The following is a 24,548-nucleotide window of genomic DNA, read 5'->3' on the forward strand; positions in this document are numbered from 1 at the left end:
AATAAAACTAAAACACAAGAATGCTCATTTACTTAATGGTTTATAATTTATTTAAAAAAAATAAGAAAAACTTTTTTTTAATATGTGCAATTGTTTTTGAAATACAGTAGTACGTGTCAAATGTTTGTGGACTGATCAGCGTCCATCTTTTTTCACCAGCAGATGTCGCCAAAACATCTCTTATTTTTAACAGTGTTTCGAACGTGATTCATTTTGCGAAGCAATTGGTTCAATTGTTTTAAAGCTTTTAAAAGCCTTCGTTTCTCCTATTACGAGTTTATAAATTAAGAAAACCAAGCTTTTGTTTTCCAAGCACATTTTAATGGAAACGCGTCTTCACAATCATACAACCACAACGAACAATCCGCCATTTTATCACGCCAAAGAACACGACGTGACCCCGCCCTTGTTTATGACGCAACGGCGCACTCTGCCCTTACGTAGTACATTTGGCACGGGATTGTCTGCTCCCGCATACTGAGAGGTCGCCATGTCTAAGGAGGTAAAATATATTATTTAATGGTTTAATATTTCGATTTTATTATTTGTGGAGTTTTGTGTATATTGTATTAGCAGTGTGTAACATCAGAATAACGAATTAATTCATTGAAAAACATCGAGTTTGTAATAAAGGACGTGTTTGTTTCCTGCTTCATTGCGTCTCTTTGTTCGCTGCAGCGACTTGCGTTAGCTGAAAGCGTTGCGTTTGTTACGTTTTATAAAAAAAAATGTTTGTAATAATTTTATTTTCTTATTTACTCTATAAAACAAGCGAAATGTGTTATGTTAATATATTTTAATCAATGTAGCGTTATATATTTATATGTCGTGTTTGGTCAATGCTGTAGGCCTCGAGTTCTCGCGCATCACATATAGACACGATTTTCCTTCATAACTGCAAACTTCTTACCAAAATTGTCGATGGTTTATTATAACCATTGTGTACTTATGGGATTTGAACATAGGAACCACGCATTTATCTTGGTCTTCTTAGTAACCGTAGTTTATAAATGATATGCAGTACTAGTAGTAATCGTAAAATGACCGTACAAAAATACGTCGACATATCTGATCTGATAGTGAAACTGAAATGTAATAATAATTTTGTAATAAATATGTTTGACTTCCCAGCAACAGACCCCCCGTGAGCCCGAGCAGCTCCGCAAGCTGTTTATCGGGGGTCTCAGTTTCGAGACAACAGATGAGAGTCTCCGGGCACATTTCGAGCAATGGGGAACCCTCACAGACTGTGTGGTGAGTACATCTGCATGCATTGACGTGCTCATCCATAAGACTGACCTCTGAATGAAACCAATGATCTTATTCACAGGTCATGAGGGACCCAAACACCAAAAGGTCGAGGGGTTTTGGGTTTGTGACGTATAGTTCAGTGGATGAAGTCGACGCAGCAATGGACGCTCGCCCGCACAAAGTGGACGGACGAGCCGTTGAACCCAAGAGAGCCGTATCTAGAGAAGTAGGTTGTTATTGTGTGTTGTATTTAGGGTTGCAAAATTCTGCAAATTTTCAAGGATGGAAACTTACCATGGGAAATAAAGGGAACATATGTAAATAAACTGGGAGTTTGAAAAAGTTGCAGAGTTGCCTATAACAAGCAACTTAAATGTAGTTTTAAAATATCTTGCAGCATAATTTTGTTCATAACAATAAGATTTAATGTAGTTTCAGTTGAATTTCTACCCTGCACATTCCTCAATCACATGTAGGACACTGCTCACTTGAATGATTTCCGGAGGATTTTGATTAAATAAATACAGACTTGATGAGCACAAGTATCAAGATTCGTAAAGAGAACAATTTATTTAAAAACAAAAATCTTTTGTAACACACTACCGTTCAAAAGTTTGGGGTATTTTTTTCTTTTTTTAACGTCATTTTTAAAATTTGTATTACCTTGCATGCATGTCTGCTTATGACCAAACAAAATTTATATTTGTATATGATATAGTTTACAAAATTTCCCATAAATTCCCATTAGGTCTCCAATTTGTAATATTTCCAAAATTTCCCAGATTAAGTTCCCATTGAATGTTTCTGAATTTTATTTTTTGTTGTTTGTAAAATTACTCTGGCAACTCCGTGCAATATTACCTGTTACATTATAATATTTATTTTTAAGTAGGAAATATTCACATTGATTGGTGCACTTTTTGTAATTCTTTTGTAGTTCACAACCCAGATTTGGGCATATTTGCGTCTTGTTTGATTTAATATTTTTTATCTTTTCAGGACTCGAGCAGACCAGGTGCTCACTCCACTGTTAAAAAGATTTTTGTGGGTGGAATTAAAGAAGACACAGATGAGGAACACTTGCGCGAGTACTTTATTCAGTTTGGTAAAATTGAGGAGGTGAACATCATGACAGAGAAAAACAGCGATAAGAGGAGAGGCTTTGCCTTCGTTACGTTTGATGACCATGACTCTGTTGACAGGATTGTCAGTAAGTGACTGTCCCTTGTTACAATTTAACTTTATTTATAATTACATATGAACATCATCAGTCAAATTTCTGGTTTATCTCTTACGTACAGTTCAGAAGTACCACACAGTGAATGGACACAACTGTGAAGTCAGGAAAGCTCTCTCCAGGGAGGAAATGAACAGGGTTTCCATGAATCCACGAGGTGCGACTCTCAAATAAGCTGTGTTATTGTTAGCACCACAGTGAAGCTCAAATATAATAAGAGGCAACATTTTTTAGCTCTCTCTGTGTAATGTAGCAATATCATTTTCATTTAAAAATCTGTTCAAAAAAATCAGGTGGCCGAGGAGGAGGAGGCGGCGGCGGAGGTGGTGGTGGAAACTTTGGTGGAAGAGGAGGAGGTGGATATGGAGGTGCAGATCTAAGTTTGATCATATTTATTAAAGTAGTAGTCCACATTGTATTGCATGTCTATAATCGCAAAATGTTTTTATCCTCAAGGTGGAGGATACGGTGGAGGAAGAGGAGGTTATGGAGGCGGTGATGGATATAATGGCTATGGAGGAAATGGTAAGAGTGGTTTAATCAAAATAGGCAGTTCATGTTACAGTTGAACATCCAGCAATGTCTCTAAATGTTCCCATGTTCTTCTCAGGTGGCTACGGTGGAGGTGGACCAGGTTATGGTGGTAATCGCGGTTATGGCGGTGGTGGAGGAGGTGGTGGCTACGGCAACCAGGGAGGTGGATACGGTGGTGGTGGCGGCTATGACAACTACAATAATGGTGGTGGAGGCAACTTTGGAGGAGGTCAGTCTTGTAGAGCAATTTGTCATCTATTTGTATTTCTGGGCTTACACTTAAATTAAGCTTCTGTGGGACCCTGGCAGTTTAATAAGAAAGTTTTAATGCTTCAATGGATTTTTGCAGGCAACTTTGGAGGGGGTGGAGACTACAATGACTTCGGCAACTACAACAACCAGTCTTCGTCTAACTATGGGCCGATGAAGGGAGGAAACTATGGCGGCGGTGGTGGTGGAGGTGGAAGGAGTGGTGGTGGCCCATATGGAGGTAAGTTTAAACATTTTACTGTGTTTTTTATTTAATTATTTTAATTACATTCTTTGACTTGTCTTTCTGGTCAATAACCATATTACTAGGGTCAAACACAAAGTGCTGATATCCATCTGTATTTGTAATTAATTTAATTATTATTATGGGTCACTGCTCTTAAGTCTGTGTCACCCCATTGAATGCTACATAACAAAGTAATAAAATTTGATACACAGATAGACCAGATGATGATTTGAAAACTGCAGCCTCTTACTGAAGAGGTGATGATTGGTTTTAAGCAGACTACATCACTCCATCGCTTTGAGCTTCATAGATTTTGAACATGAGTATTCGTTTTCCTTCAGCTTGCTTACATTGATTAAAAGATTACGATAGAAATATCCAAAAACTCACTATTACATGCGACTTGTTTTTTAACATGAAATAAAAAAACATCCAAAGCTGCACACGCGCAAGTATTTGTTTCACAAAAATTGACACAAATTCAGTTGAAATTAAACTTAAATTCTGTTGTACTATGACAAAGAAAACTAAAACTGAAAGAGAATATACTTGTGTGTTCCCAATATTTGTATTTTAAAATATTTTGGTGGCTCTTGAGAAAGATTATACCCATCTAGATGGGTCCTGGAATAATAAAGTTTGGGAACCACTGGTGTATTATTACAAAATAATTTCCTGAAGGTTTCTGTGAAGTCTTGGGGTCGGCTCCACCTAGTAGTCAAAAAATACACATTTGTAAAACTGCTTACTATTGAGACAAATTTTCCCCATTTTCACGTAACTGAACTAATAGAAAAATCTCTGAACTTTACAAAGTGTTTTGTTTAAAACATCAATACCTTGTCGTGAACTCTTAATGATGCAATTTTAACAAGGTTTTTGTTTTTAGAGATCAGTTTTTTATCTAGCCAGACTGATACATAAATAAATACAGACTGGAAGTTAACTTCGGTTCAGATGTGTGATGTTGCGTTTACACCAGCCGCGGTAGAGGCAGCAAAAACACGCTTTTCGCGCGTAGTTGGACGCTTGAACATTTGAGTTCACTTGCGCGTGAAAGCCGCACGTGAAATTCTAGTTATTCGCGTCATGGGAGGGGCTTTCTGTGACTCCGCCGATACTCCGCCACTCTGCTCGCTTCCTGTTATCACGTCACTACTACAGCAAGGTCCTGATTGGTTAACGCGCAGTGGAAATCCGCCGAAGTTCATATTTTTCAACTCGCGTTTCCCGCGGCAACGCTCAATTCGCGTGGAACGTGCCCGCAGGATAATGATCCGGGTGTAATCGTGTCTTTGCATTGACTTAACATGTAAGTCACCCTCGCTTGCCGCCTTTACCGCGGATGGTGTACACGCAGCATAACAACGCGCATGCGTCCAATGAGGCTGTGTATAGAGATCCATCTGTATTCTATTGTATTTAGTCTGTCTGCATGTGAATATATATATACAGATTATTCATAGATCCAGCAGGATTATGTGAGAGAGTTGTAATGCACTTCATTTATGAGACAACAGGTTTGCAATAAACGCATAATAATGTTGCTAAATTCTAAACAAAGGAAATGTAATTTAAAAATGGTTTCATCGTGGCCTTGATAACGGGATCTGATAATTACGCTTGTAGCTATACTTCAAATGAATATCTACAGATCCGGCCTCTGTGTCTGATTAATAAAAGATTCGCTTCTTTTATAGGTGGTTACGGAGGAGGCTCCGGCGGGGGTTATGGAGGAGGCTCCGGCGGTCGACGATTTTAAATTTTTGGGTAAGAATTGCGGCACTTGTGGAAAACGGGTTCTGAAGTTAGCCACGAGTATTTACTGATCCATGCACATAAGATGCGTAACCCATGCTAATGTTAGTGCATAATCACTCATGAATTGGAGCGTAACCTAGTAAAGACATCAAGTTTTCAGTACAGGGAATCCAGCAGCAAACCTTCAAATGTTTTTAAGCTAAGATCCAGTATCGAGACGAATGCTGGTTGAGTCGCGTCCCGAAACGTCCGGCTGCCGACACGTGCGCAGACTCATCCTCATTGTCCTAACCATACTCTCTTAGCTGACCTGAAGGTTTGCTTCTGTGCTTCTGCTACTCATTCCCCTCCAGTTCAGCTCTTGATGAAGACTAAGCAAGGTTGCAAAGTGTAACTGAATTTATGTTCCATATTGTCCAACAGGCCACAGTACTTAGAGAAGAGCCAGAGAGACATGACAGGGAAACGAGAGAAGCAAGCAGGTTTACATCTAGATCTGCCCAGCCAAGCAGCGTGGTGGCAGTTTTAACGTCTGCCACGCCAAGAGAACTTGTTCAGTAGGGGAGGGGGGATCATGTGGGGTGGGGCGGGGCAAAAGTACTTCAGTCCTGGAAGACATTTTCTAGTTTGTAGTTTTCCCCCATTTTTTTGTCTGTGAAGTGCAAAGCATTCCAATGAGGTTTTATGCAGGGTTTATTTTCTGTGTTGGCTTTTTCTTAAACCTTTAGGTTTTTTCTTTTCTGCTTTTTTTATGTAAACAGTCATCAATCAAGATTAAATAAACCGCTCCAGTCTTTTTTATTTAAATGTATTCGTCAGTGTTTTGATTTGGTAGATTCAAATTGACTCGACCAGTAGCATGAATAATTTCGATTTCCCATACTGTTACCCCATACTTGCACTGTTCAAATCTTTGTTGTCTCAGGGTGTTTTCAGACATGTAGACCGTTTTTTTTTTTCTTTTTGGTTCAGTTTGCTTTCACATTGACAGTTTAAGAGAGGACCAAAATTTATAAGAAATAAAACTCGTGTGACATTAAAGTGTCCTCTCATTGGATAGAAAGCACTTGTGTATGTTTACCTTGATTCCTCTCGTAGCTCTCAACAGCTGTGGGTTTCGTTTAGATCACAGCACTGTTCCACCGAGCGATTTAAGCTCATCTCTTTGAGACGTGCAGTAAACGCCAAGTAAATTTTTTTGTTTTGTTTTGGTCAGTTGGTCTGAAATGCGTTTCTCATTATATTCAGCCTGGTTTGTCAGTCCTTTGGGTCCGATTGCTTTCTCTCCACAAGCGAACCGCTCCAGGGTTAATTTTCAGCCGAGACCACCTCATTCTGGCGGTCTTAGACAGAGCCTGCTTTGAATCCAAGCACAATTACTGTGTCCACAGATGTGTAAACGAACCGAACCAAGGGAGAAAACTGAAAACCTGGGGACCAGGTTCTGAAACAAACACTCAGGTGTGAAAACACCCTTATATTTGTGTCTGGATTTAAACCTTATTAAAGTAACTTATGCCCAGTTTCACAGACAAGCCTTGAGCTTAGTCCCAGAATAAAAGGAATGTTTGAGCATTCTTGACTGAAAATAACTTGACCTGACAGCTCTTAAAATATGTCTGTCATTGTTTTGTCTCAAGATATACACAGGTAAAGGCATTTTATAAAAGTAACTTAATTAATGAATCCTAATTTAACGAAGGCTTAAGCTAAAGCCTGGTACACACCAAAAGATAATTGGGCTGAATTTGTTTACCAGTGTTCGCCATGTTTGTTTACTGTGAAGTCATGTTTGGCAGCGAGAGACCTTGTGTTATCTTCACAAGACTCGCATTGCTTTTTAATAGGGATCAACCGATATGGATGTTTTTTTTGTGCCGATACAGTGTTTTTTTTGTTTCATCAGCCTTAGCCGATGACCGGTACATGCTGATGATTTTCTTGAGCCGATATTTGGAGCCGATACTGCTTTTGCTCACTCAATTTACATTTTAAAACACGATACAATGATGCCAAATGTTACAAGTCTCAATTTGAAGTTACATATGTTGAACAAAAAAAAAAAACTATGTTTAACAAATAGTAAAAACAGTTGAGGGAGCTATGGAACCATGATCTGCATTCTCCACAATGACGAGGAACTATCAGCAAATGATCAGCTGTTAGGCCGAGCTTTTGAGGTTGTTTAGTCACATGACCTGCAATCACTTGGGCTTCCAGCACTCTGTCTGTAAATAATGCCAGAAAAATCGGCGAACACAGCAGCAGCAACATATCGGCTGATGACGATACACATAAAGCTCGCAAAAATTTATCCGATATATCGGTCTATCACTATTTTTGAAGTTATTCTGATGGTGCTTGGTGTGCTGTTATGAACACATAGTGGCACTCCACTCACTATAGGAACAAAAGTGTTAAATCGTAAAAAAATTTCATCAGGTCTGTGGTCTCACGTTTTGAAAATCTGATAAGATTTAAAAAAAAATTGGTGTGGCCTTAGTTTAAAGGAAAATACCACCATTTTTCAGTAATCAAAGTGCTGCAAGCTAAGTGCTCTTCCGCCAGACAGTATAGTTCTCAGTTTTCTTTAAAAAATCGCCAGTTTTATTTTGTGCCCAACTACTCATGTAACAGTCTTTAAATAGGGAAAAGTGTTTGGTGGCTTCTAAATGCCTGTTTGGATCCTAAGGAATGAATGGGGCTAGGCTACATGCTAACACATTCACGACGTTCTGTACAAAGATTAAGTGCACGCATTGAATAAGATGGGTATGTATTAATTCGTCTAAGTTTAGGTAAGAACGTAGTAAAATATTGAAAAACGGTGGTGTTTTCCTTTAAGCCTTGTCTGTAAATGCGGGCATTAGAGTTTATTGATAAGGTAAAGGAATTAATGCAACGTTTAGGTCCAAACCTCCCAGTTGGATTTCACGTGCAAGTTAGTTTGGTTAAATTGCACAGTTAATAATTTCAACAACAGTCCGAGGTATTTTTACATTTCTCTGGGGGAGGCATGTTGTTTTAGATGAATAAAATGTCTCCATGTTTTTGCGAATGGAACTCTATGAGAGGATTTTTAGCAACTCTGAACCAAAGGCGATCTCGAAGGCGTTAACGGTCAGACTATCTGATGAGGTACCAGCAGAAATTCTGGCCATCAGGAGGAGCCAGCTTAAAGTCTAGCCAAAGACAAGACTGTTGAGAAGCGATCCGTGGAAGAGAGGCTAGCCGTTGGGATGAGCCAGCTGATGAGAGGCTAGCTTATTGGAAACGCCAGCTAAGGGAAAGTAGCAAGATCTTCGCTTGGAGCCAGAGCAGCAGGGGACAGCAGTCTTATTGAGAACAGATGTAAGACTAGCGAGCTACCAAAGTAAGGTCTTAAACGTACCAGACTGGTAGGTAAGAGGCGAATTTGAGTTTTTTGTATTTCATGTCAATTTTTGTGCTCATCAAAACCGCTGTAAAGATTTCGTTGCTTGGTTGTTTCGTGGTTGTGGTGAAAACATGACTTCTGATCTTGTCCCAGTGACCAATCTTTAAATTCTGTAAGCTATCTAATTTTGGATTATAAAGTATGCTACGACGTCTTTGTGTCAGTGGTGCATGTGACACTTATGACTTAAGACATGATATGCTTTGGTCTCTCAAAATGTGGTTTTAAGTCTGTTTTGTTTTTTCCAGGGTTGTAAACCAGTGAACCGATTCCTGTGACGCATCAAAAGTTCAAATACGGCGGCCTGATGATCTTAAAGGTGTGTGTGTGATCTCATTCTGAATAATTTGATTTAAGCATTTTTACATCTCGATTCTGCTGGTCTCTTATTGTATATTTTTCTTCACCCTCAGGGTAGATAAAGACCGTGCCGCAAGAATCTACTCGAGCAGTCCCTGCATGAAGTTAACATCTCAATCATGGTTTTCAATCCAAATTGAAGTTTGACAAATATTGATTTGAACAAATTGTTACTGAATACTAAAGTGGCACATCCTTTGTGATCTGTGTATTCGTGTTCAATGTCAGACATATTACAAACATGAAGCGTGTCAGGTTTGTTGAAACGATTTTATTGGAGTCATTCAGTTGAAATACTGTACAACGGTGTGCTTGTATACAGTCGTGTACTGCACGAAACTGAACAATAGCTGCTGGGCAGCATTAGAAACTTTTCTATTTTAATGTTTTATTCATTATAAAAGCTTTTTTTAATGTTTTAATAAAAGTTTGAAAAACTGTTGAATGGAGTGTAATGTTTAATTAAGATTAAAAGTAAGGATTTGATGAGAAAGTGGTTTGCCAAGATCATGGGAAATGGTAAAAAGCTTTTAAGGCTCTTAACAAACGTGCATTATCTCAAACAATCGTGGATTATTGGGTTGGGGTAGATTACCGTGTTTAACTAAGGAAATAATAAAAAATTTGACTTTGGTTCAGATGATTGTTTCAAGGTTTTTGCGTTTCTCAGTTGTAACATTTTAAACCGTGCTATTATTAAAACTTGTCAAATTTAAGGCACTTCAGATGCTTCACCAGAAGAGAAATGATTAATAGTTTATGCCCTGTGGTTCTCAAACTTTTTTTGTCTGCCCCCTTGTGGATGGTGCATCCCTTCATGGCCCCCCCCCCAAAAAAATTGGCATAAAACTTAAAGTCGCCATGAAACGGAAGTATCAATTGCCTAATTTTCCTTTGGTGACGACGTGTATCTGAGTAAAACCGGCCTCTGAAATGAAATAAGGCAGGGCTGGATTTGAATTTGTCCATTGAGATCTGATTGGATCATATGAAGTTGGGTCGTGTTGCTAATTGTTGCTATATCGCAGCGATAGTCTCCCGGACCTGCCCACCTGTCACACATTATGACCGGAAGTAAAGAAAAATCGTTTTGTGGGGGTGATGAGATTTGCATTTTTGATTAAAGATTCATTTTTTAAAATTAATGAAGCTCACAGATAAATCATTTGTAAAAAATACCACAATTACAAAATAAATTACAGTTTTTTTTACTTTTCATTGCGACTCAAAACTTTGTATTATTGAGTATGTTTTGTTTAATTTAATGTAGTGCTTTTGGTTAGTAACCTCATTTTTCTGTGGTTTAAGCAATTATGATCATTTTAAGTGGACCTTTCACTAGACTTTATAAACATGTAAAATAAATTTTTGGTGTCCCCAGAGTACATTTGTGAATTTTAAGCTCAAAATATCATATAGATAATTTATAGTGTAGTTTGTACTACTTTGTAGTTGTGAGCAAAAATGAGCAGTGTCCTTTTAAAAGCAAATTAGCTGATCTCTGCACTAAATGGCAGTGTCGTGGTTGGATAGTGCAGATTAAGGGGCGGTATTATCCCCTTCTGACATCACAAGAGAATGGTTTACAAAAACTAAGTTACTGGGTTGATGGAAGCACTGGGGACCCAATTAAAGCACTTAAACATGGAAAAGCTTCGATTTTCGTGTTATGTCCCCTTTATTGTATTTTATAAAACTGGGGCCCCTGGCACAATCTCACTGCCCCCCCAGGGAGCAACATCCCCCAGTTTGAGATCCACTGCTCTAGTGTGTAGATTTCCCAATATATTTTTGCCAATAACTTTTAACAAATAATGGAGATTTATGTAAGGAGAGATGGTATGGCCCATGGCATCACCCCCACCAAACACACTCATGAGGTTTTGGGAAGCCTAAAATGAAGACAAATTGGTGATTTCCTGAACAGGGTTTATCCTAGTCACAGACTAAAATGAGTTGCCTTAATCTTAACATATATATCAGTGCCATTGTTTGTACCAAGATGCACATTAGCCTTTTTTTGTGTACGGTATGTTTGTAAAAAATTACTTAAATGGCCTAAAATAACTAAGGCCTAGTCCTGGATTAATCTAAACCCTGTCTGGGGAACCACCCCTGGATGTTTAAAATGTTCTTATACCTGCAATAACTAAGACATGAAATAGGCCTACAATGGTTAAACATCAAAACAGATTCCTGCATTTGTAAAGGATTTGTTGATTTCAGTACCTCTTGCAGGGTCCACTATACAAATAATTAAAAAAGTATTCAGACCCCCTTCAAGTTTTTTTTATTTTGTCATATTGCAGTCTGATACTCCAATTATTTTAATTAATTTGTTTTTCATTAATCTACTCTTAGTAACCCGAAATTACAAAGTGAAACACAAATTTTTTATTGAAATAAAAAATAAATAAACAGAAATATCACATTTATGTATTCAGACCCTTTGCAAAACACTTTATTTAGCTCAGCTCCCTCTCATTTCTCTTGATTGTTGCTGAGATGTTTCTACACTTTGGAGTTTACCTGTGGTAAAGTAAATAGATTGGGGATAATCAGTGAAGTCAAACACCTCTATTAAAAGACCTCACAGCTAACAATGCGCGTCAGAGCAAAAACTGAACCATGAGGTCAAATGTGCAGAGCTTAGAGACAGAATTATTAAGGCACAGATCTGGCAACCATGATGACGACTACAGCAGCACTGAAGTTTCACTATGCTGGTCGTTTTGCAGAAGCAGACAGTGTGTTTTATTTTAGATGTAAATTTTGAAATTAATTAGATATATTTCTAAATAGATTCCCATCAGTAGAGCAGAGGTTTATTAACACAACCAGGAATGTGTTTTTATTAGAGCTGGGCAAAGATTAATCTAGATTAATCTCATACAAAATAAAAGTAATTTTTTGCATAACATATGAGTTAATTATTATATAAATACACACACATTTATGTATGTATTTAAGAAACATTGACATGTGTATTTATATTTATTTATATTTTTATATATTCTAAATTATATATAAAAAAGATATTTAAATAAAAAAATTCTTAAATGTATTTATATGTTTGTGTGTGTGTTTAAATATACATAATATTTACACACATTACAAACTCATATATTATGCAAAAAAATACTTTTATTTTGTATGAGATTAATCTAGATTAATCTATGCCCAGCCCTAGTTTTTATCATACTAAATAACAGATTGCATTATAATTTATAAGCATTTTTATTAACATAAGACACAATACATGATGAAATCTTTACAAATATTTATACATTTTGGAAAGTTGGTTTCATGTGATAGTTACCTCTGGTTTGCTCACACTGAGAACAACTATTCAATAATATATTTGATTATAATGTTTTTCTGTTTTTTCACACAAGCTTCAATTCTCAAATATAGAGAAAAGATGCACATTTTTAGTAACTACTAAGGTTTATTTCTATAGCACTTTTCACAATTTTGCAATATTGCAACTACGGCTGTCAATAGGTTAATCGTGATTAATCGCACACAAAATCAAAGCATAATATATGTGTGTGCACTGTTTGTAATTACTATTTATATATGAAAACACACATACATGTATGTATTTAAGAAACATTTATATGATTGTATATATATTTATTTGAATTTTGATATATTTTACATTATATATATAAATAAAAAATAATTACAGAAATAAAATGTTTCTTACATTTATTTGTGTATTTATATATACATCATAGTTACTCGCACAAATATGTTAATTTCTAACACAAACTTTGATTATAAATGCAATGAAGTGAAAGAAACATATCTTTTGTGTTACATACTGTATGCCTGTATCCTTACCTGTATGTTAATCAGATTTCTGTACAGAGAAGATTTGTTTGTTAAAGATGTCTTTCAATGTTTTCTTCCTTCATAAATCATGTGGATATTTATTTATTTTAAGAATCAGGGATTTTAGGAACATTAATAATAAAGACAAATTATAATTAAATTATAAGAAATTATAAACTAGCCGTTATAATACATCAATGATTAATGACATAGCCTATACATTTATTAATTCATTTGGTTTTTCATTGTAAGAGGAAGCAGTGTGATTTAATTTATTATATCTTATATGCACAAAAATCCTTTGCTTTGAATTTTTAAATATGACTTATACAATACCTTTTAATCATTTACTTTATTTGAAAACTGGTTTATTTTGCTCAGTTTCTTATTATGAATCATTTAGAAGCTGCATCCAAGCTATGATGAATGCATGTACAAAATTGCACATGACATTTTCTTGAACACTGCCGCTGTCCTTAAAGATTTTGGGTTAGGGTTATTCTAAAGAATAGATAAGAATGAAATCTTTTTTAGATATCATGAGCAAGCAGATAAACAGTAGATTACTTATATAGTTCATTTTTAAATGCTTAACAGTATTTTATTACCAAAATTATAAAATGTAATATATCTGTGTAATATTTAAAAAGCATTAAAAACATAAATACAATACAACACTTCACTGTATTCCTGATATTGATCATCATTAATGTTTAGAAACACAGTATTGGGAATGAATTCAGATAATTTTGGTCAACTTAAAAAAACAAATATACCTTTCCAAAGGTCAACCTCAGCATATATATATCATAAGATAAATGGCATTTGTTTCATATGCTGGCTTTTTTATTATTAATCTTTTTGATCTGAGGTTACTGTAATCTTTTATAGACCTTTGATTGTCTTTTGTAATTAAATTAAATGCGTCATTTTAAAACGAAATAAAAGGGCATATCTTGTATAAATGGAGTGCTTCATCATTACAATTTTGTAAAATGTAATATTAATTGCATTATAATTGTTCATATCCATTAGCTTTATGGTAGTGTAATGAAATTAAGTTTAATATAAATAAAATGACTGGTCTTGTTCTTATTCACTTTATACCACTAGGTGTCGCTATTAAGCTAGTCTTTGAGTCTTAAATAGGATCATGGTAATATGTGTATGATTGATTGTTTTTTGTTTATATTGCCAGTGTTAAAACTATACAATCACAAAAAAACTGCTGGGGCCACGATTAAGTAAAATATTTCCATAGTCCATATTTGACACAACTGTGGGTTGAAACAACCCAGCATTTTTTACACTTTAAAGCCTTCATAATCAATCTGACTCCGTTATCATGAAATGTCTATAGTGCACCAAAGAAAATAAGATGTGAGCAAAATATGCAAATATATGCAGTTAAGAAAATCCCTAAATATATCTATAATTTACAAATGTTGGTATTATTTTATTATATTTGAGCTTCCCTACAAAAATACACAATTGCTCACTTTCCACTTTAAAAAAATTCATAAAAAGGAGTTAAAAAAAAAAAAACATTGTAGAATTTTGTACAAATTACTGAAATTATGATTTGTAAAAATAAATTCTTTAAAACAAAATAGTGCAACAGTGTAAATAAGAAAATGCAGTGGATTCATGGAATAAACAATAGTTTATAATAGGCTATTCAAAGAAAAAGAAGAGTGAGTCTCTAGATCCGGATTAGTTAAACAACAGACTATTGATTTAAAACACATTTCCCTAAATCTCTTCAAACACCATAATAATAAGAATTTATGTGTGTGCTTGTTTACATTGAAAATGTGACACTTAAAATCATTAAGCAAGTTTATTGTTGCCAAAATTAGATTGAGGGGCTATTCAGCTTAATAACTGACACTTCTAATGGAGATGTGTTTAAGAAGTGGCAACATGGGACTTTAGAGTGTGTCACATTGATTTCAGAGGAGAACATGACAAATGCATTTAAACAGCAACATATATAAACTGTTCACTTTACAATTTACACCTACAACCTCAAAACACACAGATTATTGTTATGAAACATGGGTTTTAGATCTCTATTATTTGTTTATTCAGACATTTTTCCCATTAATTGCTAAAATCCTTTGCAAAGAAAAATGCATTCCAACGAAAAGATCAAAAGACCCAAAGATCCTCAAAAGCTACACATCATGTTGAGATCTAAAGAAATTCAGAACCAAATCAGAAAGAAAGTAACTGAGATTTATCATTCTGAAAAAGGTTATAAAGCCATTTCTAAAGCTTTGGGACTTCAGTGAACCACAGTGAGCGTTATTATCCACAAATTGTGAAAACATGGAACGGTGATGAACCTTCTCAGGAGTGGCCGGGCAACCAAAATTACCCCAAGAGCGCAGCGACGACTCATCCAAGAGGTCACAAAAGAGCCCACAACAACATCCAAAGCACTGCAGACCTCACTTGCCTCAGTTAAGTTCAGTGTGCATGACTCCACCATAAGAAAGAGACCAAAGACGAAAAACGCTCTGAAGTAAAAAGAACATAAAGGCTCGTCTCAGATTTGCCAGAAAACATTTGTGATGATCCCCAAGACTTTTGAGGAAATACATAATACCAACAGTCAAATGGTGGTGGTAGTGTGATGGTTTGGGGATTATTTTATGTGTTTACTGAGTGCAGGACATCACACTGAATGACAGTTTTACAGTTTGGAACATTATTTCAAACATATTTCACAAGATTTAATTTTCACAAAAGTTATTTGAAACAACAAGGTAGAAACTTTACTTGCATTTAACATGCCTATGTATATAAAATGCTGAGGATGTAAAATGGATGGCTAATACCTTTCTCTATCTTGATGACAGCAAAAATGAGCACAAATGAGGTGTTAGTGATTTTAGTAACAACCTGTTTGCACTGTTTTCAAATGTAGGGGAGAGTGGGGTACAACCTAACACTTTTTGACTTTAGCTCTATCATACACATCATTCAACACTTAATGTTTTCAAACCCAGCTATCAGTTACTAAGAGTTGCTGACATGTTTCAAAATGTTATGTTTTAGGTAACAAGAAGGTGATTAATATATAAAGTTGGATTTGATGATTTACACACCCAACTAAAAAAAGATTTTTTACCTTTTTTTATTCACTTTCATGTCTCCAAAACACTCTTTGTTCAATATCTTAACCAAACAACATGAAAACTTTTCAGAAATTCACAGGAGATCATCTGACAGTAAGAGATAAAGACCAAAAGCACAGATTGCTCGACCCTGTATAAATATGTAAAGAGGGTAACGCAGCGTGTACTAGTTTGTGCCCGCTCACCCCTATACATACACAGACAGACATGAGAATTTGGTGGTGATGGTGATTGATTCAGTATTAAAATTCAATGACCAAGCACTTGATGGGTTTGTTTTATGGAGACCTTCATTGCTTACACAAACAACAAAATGTAGCAATGTCACTTGAAAGATAAAGCAATTCTCCTGTGCTGACACTGAAAGAAGTAAAACTTAAATGTTTTATGTCTTTGTACATCGGTAACCACATCAATATCAAATGATGCTGACATTTAGTGTTATGCATTCTTAAATACGTCCTGTTAATACATGTTGATTTTGGTGAATGTATAGCCTAAAATATAATGAGGAACTACAGATCCCAACACTGTCAGTTACCAGAAACTGTAGAGCATGTACCTGTTAGCTGTACAAAATATAAATTAGAAAGAAAAGAAGATATGTATTAATTAATATTATTAAATAAATAATAGGAATAAAGTAGGCTACAAACTGGAATGTGGCGAAAATGGCCAAGGCAGGAAAAACGTGTTCTGGTGGTGGTATAGATTCATTTAGATTAATTTGTGCTGTGTGTAAATATTATGTATATTTAAACACACGCACGCACGCACGCACGCACGCGCGCGCGCGCGCGCACACACACACACACACACACACACACACACACACACACACACACACACATATAAATTTAAAAAATGTTTTATTTATATATCATTTTTATATAGAGTATAGAATATATACAAATATAAATAAATATACATACACATATATGCTAAATGTTTAAAAATTAATGCAGATTAACCTATGCCTAGAGAACTTCTATTAACAAGACTTTTGGAAATGACTTCGTTAATTATCTCCAGAAGATGGCAGTAGTGCAACAACATGCAGGCTGCCGTTGAAATCAACGAAGAAGAAGAAGAACTGCAGATCCCAGAATGCCACGCGGTCTGTTCGCTCCTTTGTTGCCGGAAAAAAATTCAAAGAATGGAGGCACATCCCGATCCTAAGAGGTAAACGACATTATTTAATAAACACTGAGATTGCAAGCGTGTTTATTAGATTGTACACCAATTCAACATTGTTATTGCATCGATTAAACTGTTTGTAGTTCTGAATTTAGTCAGTGTTTATGACAATTTCTGTAATGATCAAATGAGAATTGTTGTGGGATTAATTTTGTCTAAACTTAACAGCTAGAAAAATTAGAAGTTATTAATGCACGTGTAGATGCAGCAGCATATGTAATACTTCAAACATATGAAAATTACCCATGATTTTACAAAAATATGCTTACTATATTTAATAATTATTATGTAGGAAAAATGAACAACAGTTGAATTATTAGAAAATAATGCACAAGCAAGGTGGTCATTAATTTCAAATTACTCAAAGGACCGGAGTCAGTTATTTCTCTTGACAGGTCATGTGTGCATTTTATTCAGAAATAATGCACACACGGAATCAGAATAAAGCGTTCAACAGCCCTATGGTATAAATCTATGTCTGTTTGCCTGTTTGTTGGCTATATTACTGCTCGCGTGTATATTTATACAAAAAAGCGGTGTGTAAAGTACTCAAGTATTTTAACATTACTCAAGTTCATTTTTTCAAGTATGTGTACTTTATCAGGGGGTTTTCTTTAGCAAACTTTTACCCTACTACATCCAGATGCATGATACTGTACTTTTTACTCTACTAGATTGTATAAAAACAAGTAGTTTTTTACCTTTACTTAAATACATTAAAATCTAGTACTGTCTTATGTATACTTTTACATACTCATACTTTAAGTACTTAAAAGTAAAAGTAAGATTAAAAGTACTTAATCAGTTACATTAAAGGTCTAGTACTTAAGTATTCAAATATATAATTAATGTAAAATGTAGTGGAATAAAAAGTATATTATGCTTCACAATGTATTGAAGTAAAAGAAAAACATCATGAAAAGTACAAACACTTGAAAGATGTACTTTTAATAACGTAAATAAGTCTTATACACCTCTGTGCAAAAATAGGTAAGGGGCTGTTTACACAACAACATTTTAAAAACTTTTTATGCAGTTTGGATGTTAATTTACATGAAAACACCGTTTTGTGGTCCTAAAAATGCTATTTTTTTTTTAAAAGGACAGCATTCTTGATTCCGTCTAAATGAAAAACATGCAAATCTGTAAAAAAAAGCTGATGTCATGCCCACGTGTATTACATGTACAGTACTTGACAACCATAACAATGACGGACTACAGGACTGTGTTTGTGCTAAAGAAGATACGTAATGCTGCTTTATATCCAGGGTCTCTTTTACTTGTTTTTGGTTCTAAATGGTTTGAAAATGTTCCCCAAACTTTATTTTGTATTCTTTTAGCAGCACTGCACATCAGTAATTAGTACATTATGACGTGTTATTTATCTTCTGTTTATCTAATATATGCAGTAATTGAATGCAGTACCATTCAATTAAGTAATGATGGTACATGCAGGGTGACAAAAAAATAAATAAACTTTTAAGTAACTGCTCTCAGGGAACTACGGGTCAAGGCAAGCATGCTTGATGATCACTCATACATTTATTCATGTAACATTCAGTCAGCAGTATGTGTGAATGAGTCGAGTTATAAAATCTCTTCATTTGTAGGTTGGAAAACGGAGATGTATCTCAGCAAGAGGAGTCGCAGGGAACAGATCTCGCAGATCTGGCTGTTGAGCGCTTTATCAGTAGCTCTACGCCGGCATCAAGGTTCCTGCAGGCTGAGCTGGAACTGAATGCAAGGTTACGTATGATGTCCTTTGGAAAACCTGTGCGATACACGTACAACCCGCTGGAGTATGCCTGGGACACGCATCAATGTTACGTGGAGACGTACTGTCGAGAAGGGCAGAGTATTCTCTTTCTGGGAATGAACCCAGGTCCTTTTGGCATGGCACAAACAGGGGTCAGAAAATTTACTTTTATTCTGAATCTGCATTGTTCTTGTTGTTGATCATGTTTGATGTTAAGTTCACTTCAACCTGCAATACACTGGGTGCTAAAATACTAAAGAGATCAACAAAATCTCTCTCTCTTCATTTCCAAGGTTCCATTTGGTGAGGTAAAAGCAGTTCGTAATTGGTTGAAGATCACTGGAACGGTTGGACGTCCAGATGACGAGCACCCCAAACGGCGAATCACAGGGCTGGACTGTACTCATAGTGAAGTAAGCGGAGCACGTTTCTGGGGCTTTTTCCAAGAGCTTTGCGGCGAGCCACACAACTTTTTCCGTCACTGTTTTGTGCACAACTTGTGCCCTCTCATTTTTATGAATGAATCAGGCAAGAACCTAACGCCACCTGAACTGCCCGCCGGGGAGCGCGACGCTCTTTTATCCTGTTGCGATGGTGCCCTTTGTCAAGTTGTCACTGCATTAGGTGTTTCCATGGTTATTGGAGTGGGCAAAGTTTCTGAGCAGCGAGCTCGGCGGGCTCTATCTGAAGCAGGTATTAAGGTAAGAGTGGAGGGAATTATGCATCCATCACCAAGAAACCCTCTGGCCAATAAGGGTTGGGCAAACATAGTCAGGACCAAGCTAGAGGAACTTGGACTTTTGAGTTTGTTCACAAAATGACAATTCTTATATCATAAACATTTTTAAAATCACTCAAGAGCAGTGTTCGAATTATGTCAAAGATTATGGGGGTCCCCAAACTAAGCTCCACCCACCCAGGCCTCCCCTCATTATAGGGTTGCAGTGATTTCAAAAAGTAAGATCTGATCCTGATTAAAAAAAAATTGTTGGTCCTGGATCAATGTTTTAATCAAAGAAACCCCAATAACTCAAACCCTAAAATTTTTTACCTTTCAAATAAGTATAAATTAATGTTTGAGAATAATTCTTAAAAGGCCATAACCCTAAAGATTACTAAATATATTAAATAAAGATAATAACTAAAGATTCTTACCATCAACGAGATGAAAATAATCCACATGTAGATACATGGCTGCATTTCCCGCATTTGTAGGCTGCATACGTCATTAAGACGTATTATAAAGTTGACTATTATTTTAGTTAATCATAAATTGTTGTAATATGTTAATGACTTGCGAATGTAATGCTCAGTTAACTTAAACAAACCGAGCTTGATGACGTATACAGCCTGCATATCTGACCTCCGTATTGACTCGTCTGTCAATTCCTCCAGAAACGTTGTGCTTTGTGCCAGCGCAGCACGAGAATTTTAAATTCATGTTGTATTCTAATTTGAATACAAGGTGACCTCCCTAATTTATATTTTTGTGATTTATAGGGGTCCCTCATTGCGTATAAGAGGTTCGGGACCACCCCAGACCCCCTAATTTGAACACTGCCCAGGAGTACTTTTGAACTCTAATATAATCAATGTTGTACCAAGACATTGTTGTAATTGTTGATTTGTATTTTACGTGTGTGTGTGTGTGTGTGTGCGTGTGTAAGTGGATGAGCAGGTGCATGCGTGTAGTTTTTAGAAGTGATAATGCTTACAAAATACAGCCGTGGAAAAAATGAAAGGCGGGGTGCATGATCTCTTAAAGCCAATGTTGACATTTGAAATCACCTGAACAAACACACCCCTACCTCAATAAAATGTTTTCCACATTTCAGTTTTCTGCAAATAAATGCAAACAAAAAAAAAAAATTTTATTAGGAACATTAGAAATGTTGTCGGTAGTTTGCAGAATTAAATAAAAATGATCAATTCACTTAAACTAAATAGGAAATTTAAAATCTCTTAATTTTTTCAGCGACTGTATAGCTCTTTGTTTTTGACCATATTTGAATTTCTATGTCCGAGTTGTAAAGATATATGTCATAATATGTTATGAATTAATGTGTTCCTGTAACTCAGTTGGCGGAGCTTTACGTTGCCGAAGCAAAGGTTACCTGAGATCAAATATACTGAAACATTGTATAGTTTGAAATTACTGTACATTGGTTTGGATGAAAGCATCTTCCTAATGCATAAAGGCAAATCTAGAAATAATATAATTGTCATAAACTAAAACATTATCAAAATCCTGAATATATGCAAGTCTACACTGACCACCAGACAACAAAGACTTCTGGAGGTTGGAGGTCAGCACCTTCGTTTACTATGTGTTTATTTCTATGTTGTTGCCCCAAAAGTTGGATAAAATGTTTGAATAATGGCAATAAATTCTACCTCATATACAGTACAATAAATGAACATTTTATGTGTATCCTTATACATCATTACAGATATGTTAAGTCTTTGAGGTGAACTCTTTAGGCGTAAAGGTGTACTTTTATTTAAAGGGAACCACCCAAGTGAGAGCTGGGTTACATATTTTGACAGTGTAGTGTTTATTTGATTTATAAATATATAGTTAGATACTGTAGATTCAGGCTGTATATTTAAACTGTATATTTACAACAAACTAAAGAGATTTTGGAAGAAATATCCTTCATCCAGAAATGATACAAAATGAAAAACGTCAAATATCACTAATTTCATGATTCCTAAGCACAGCTATAGACAAACTGTAGTATTTTATGAATCATTCATGTCCATGCAGTGCACAAACTGAGAAATAATAAATGCCTTCCTTACCAAACCACAGTTGCAATACTCTTCAGTGCTTTGTTGTTGTGTAGTAAATACACAGTTATAATCTGTCTCTGTTGTCTTGACACAGTAAACTCCCGATGACCTGATAGCATCATGTATGAGGAGACACTAAATGTACATTAGTCCCCGTTATATAGCTGATGCTTGTCAGATGCATCAATACAATGACAAATGAGAGCTTTGGGTTATTAAAGGAGAATCAGAGCACAAAATGTAGATGTTTTCGCAATATTTAATCAAAGCATTATTAAGTTTGTACAGCTACAAAACTTAAAACATTTGCAAATCTGTATCATTTCCCTTTAACCATTTTAGGGTTTCTATATAATCTATTCCACCCCAACCTAAACCTTACCCTAAACTCAAACCCTTTATATACAAAAAAAATTAAATATGTAATGTATTCTTTTTATATTATGCAACGTAACAGACTGAAATGTGTAGGAAAATTTAGTAACAAACGTTTTGGGACACCCCTCCAAATAATTGAATTCAGGTGTTCCAATCACTTCCATTGAAAGGAACTCGTAATGCTTCATCATACCAGGACATTTTCATGCTCCCAACTTTGTGGGAACAGTTTGGGGATGACCCCTTCCTGTTCCAACATAACTGCAAACCAATAAAATATCTTTGGGATGAATTAGAGTGGAGACAAAGAGTGAGGCCATCTCGTCCAACATTAGTGTCTGACCTTACAAATGTGCTTTTAGAAGAATGCTCAAAAATTCCCATTAACACACTCCTAAACCTTGTAGAAAGTCTTCCAAGAAGAGTTGAAGCTGTTACTCCATATAAAACCCTATGGATTAAGAATGGGATGTTATTCAGGTGTTTTAAAACATAAGTAAATGTACAGTGGTATAACTCTGTGTAAAAATACACAAGTACCCTCATGAGATCACACTTTACAGACACTATACTAGATGTGTTGCAAATGTTAAACCGTCTTGAAGGAACTTGCCATTTTTGCTTGCTGTAAAAAAATCCAATAGGCTTAAATTGAGGTGAATCAAAAAAATTATAACTTAGACTTGGGAGTTATTTTCCTCAATGTCACAAACTAACACTGGGACAGTAAATTTTTAAAAAGTCCTAATATTTACCTTTGAGGTACCATTAAGCACATACAAAGGTGTGCCTTTTAAAAGTGTATCGTCTTCTGTAACTTCTGTAACTTTTTTCTGAGAGTGTAGCAACCACAGACCAAAATCTCAGAAGTCCTTAGAAAGACTTTAGTGTAGTAATAATGTGCTGTAATTCAGAAGGATACATCCGGAGAGCTATATTCATTTATGATGGTCCATTCTTGTTTTCACTATATCCCTCTTAAGAATTGGCTCAGTCTAATCTTCCCCCTTAATTTCTCTTCAGCGATGTTTCTCTGCTTTCGATGTTGGTTTATTAATTGATTTTTTACTTAATGTCTCTTCTAATTCTAGGTTGCCTGCGTTTTCATTACACCCCATGGAGTCATTAGCAGAACTCTGCTGTCCATTGACGCCATGCTGTTTTATTAATTACGTAACACAGTAATGTGATTTATGTTCATATGTGTGTCTATATGTCACAGAGGCAAAAACTTGTAAAGCAAAAATAGTTCCCTCTATACCACCACATTCACAGACAGTGATGCCATCGACATATACCTTATTAATAGTGCTTCAAATACAATTGATTTTAATCATCTACAGTAATTGTCTTTACAGTAAAATCAATATCTTAGCATCGCTCTTTCATATTTAGAAGGAGAGGACTGTCACACCAAACAGAGCCTGATTTAAACCATAATTCTTAAAGCACTTTATGTATAACTGTGTTTGGACAAAAAAACCCAAGCTGAATTGAATTGTCTATAACCTCATTCACATAGCACTTTGGTCCCAGATAATTTCCGTAAAATTGGCAGAGAGGCTTCTGTGTGAACAAACACATTCTGTAAATGTTCTGGGATCGCTCTCGTAAAGAGGACCTGGTAACACTGCCATAACATTCACGATGATTAAAATCAAATGACAGTTTTTACTTTCATGGAGACTTTAACGTTAACAAATGCTACCTTCTTAAAAGTATTCCCAAATCACTTTTACAGGAATAAGAAATTATAATCAATCAAAATTCATTTAAGCTAAAAGGCTGATCCTAGCTTTAAACTATAGAGTAGACATTTAACTTTAGCAGCCCAGTAGCTCTTGTAACTGAGATATAGTGTGCAAGACAAGTTCAGTTTTATAAAACCAGGTACAATACTTGGCACAAATAGGCAAAACTTTTCTACTTTTCTTTCTACTGGATCTCCAGTAGCTCACTAGAAAAATTCAAGCCTTTGGTCCCCTGTGCAGCACAGTAAAGCATAAAAGATTTCAACCCAATGAAGAAAACAGGTTATAAATCATAATACATTATACAAAATGTTCAAAATAATAGCAGTACAATGTGACTAACCAGAATAATCAAGGTTTTTAGTATATTTTTTATTGCTACGTGGCAAACAAGTTACCAGTAGGTTCAGTAGATTCTCAGAAAACAAACAAGACCCAGCATTCATGATATTCACGCTCTTAAGGCTGTGCAATTGGGCAATTAGTTGAAAGGGGTGTGTTCAAAAAAATAGCAGTGTCTACCTTTGACTGTACAAACTCAAAACTATTTTGTACAAACATTTTTTTTTCTGGGATTTAGCAATCCTGTGAATCACTAAACTAATATTTAGTTGTATG

The 24,548-nt window shown here is 35.6% G+C and overlaps 2 protein-coding genes across 6 annotated transcripts; both read left to right on the forward strand.

Annotated features, from left to right (window-relative positions):
* The first annotated feature begins 374 nt into the window (after nucleotides 1-374).
* On the forward strand, nucleotides 375-9,520 carry hnrnpa1a (heterogeneous nuclear ribonucleoprotein A1a). Of its 5 annotated transcripts, none has more exons than XM_073811759.1 (13): nucleotides 375-502; nucleotides 1,132-1,254; nucleotides 1,331-1,477; nucleotides 2,251-2,461; nucleotides 2,553-2,645; nucleotides 2,782-2,856; nucleotides 2,945-3,013; nucleotides 3,099-3,251; nucleotides 3,372-3,512; nucleotides 3,731-3,775; nucleotides 5,219-5,288; nucleotides 5,703-9,034; nucleotides 9,129-9,520. In XM_073811759.1, the coding sequence occupies exons 1-10, from the start codon at nucleotides 491-493 to the stop codon at nucleotides 3,769-3,771; spliced, it is 1,065 nt and encodes a 354-aa protein (XP_073667860.1). In that variant the 5' UTR covers nucleotides 375-490; the 3' UTR covers nucleotides 3,772-3,775; nucleotides 5,219-5,288; nucleotides 5,703-9,034; nucleotides 9,129-9,520. The 5 variants fall into 5 exon arrangements, with proteins under 5 accessions (XP_073667860.1, XP_073667861.1, XP_073667859.1 ...); XM_073811760.1 differs by having other exon boundaries at nucleotides 8,964-9,034; XM_073811758.1 differs by having other exon boundaries at nucleotides 5,219-9,034.
* Nucleotides 9,521-17,163: 7,643 nt separating this feature from the next.
* Nucleotides 17,164-24,239, forward strand: smug1 (single-strand-selective monofunctional uracil-DNA glycosylase 1). Its single transcript, XM_065242028.2, has 3 exons — nucleotides 17,164-17,237; nucleotides 18,863-19,160; nucleotides 19,302-24,239. The coding sequence occupies exons 1-3, from the start codon at nucleotides 17,212-17,214 to the stop codon at nucleotides 19,827-19,829; spliced, it is 852 nt and encodes a 283-aa protein (XP_065098100.1). The 5' UTR covers nucleotides 17,164-17,211; the 3' UTR covers nucleotides 19,830-24,239.
* The last annotated feature ends 309 nt before the right edge of the window (nucleotides 24,240-24,548 follow it).

This window comes from Paramisgurnus dabryanus, chromosome 14 (genome assembly GCF_030506205.2).
Source record: "Paramisgurnus dabryanus chromosome 14, PD_genome_1.1, whole genome shotgun sequence".
Lineage (NCBI taxonomy): Eukaryota > Metazoa > Chordata > Actinopteri > Cypriniformes > Cobitidae > Paramisgurnus > Paramisgurnus dabryanus.

Bases quoted from the DNA above. Each gene is read 5' to 3' on its own strand.
- hnrnpa1a (XM_065242027.2), top strand. The intron at 2,462-2,552 runs GTAAGTGACTGT...TCTTACGTACAG, and splicing joins CTCTGTTGACAGGATTGTCA to TTCAGAAGTACCACACAGTG. The intron at 3,014-3,098 runs GTAAGAGTGGTT...TGTTCTTCTCAG, and splicing joins TAATGGCTATGGAGGAAATG to GTGGCTACGGTGGAGGTGGA.
- smug1 (XM_065242028.2), top strand. From the start codon at position 17,212: ATGGAGGCACATCCCGATCCTAAGAG. The intron at 17,238-18,862 runs GTAAACGACATT...CTTCATTTGTAG, and splicing joins GCACATCCCGATCCTAAGAG to GTTGGAAAACGGAGATGTAT. The intron at 19,161-19,301 runs GTCAGAAAATTT...TTCATTTCCAAG, and splicing joins TTGGCATGGCACAAACAGGG to GTTCCATTTGGTGAGGTAAA.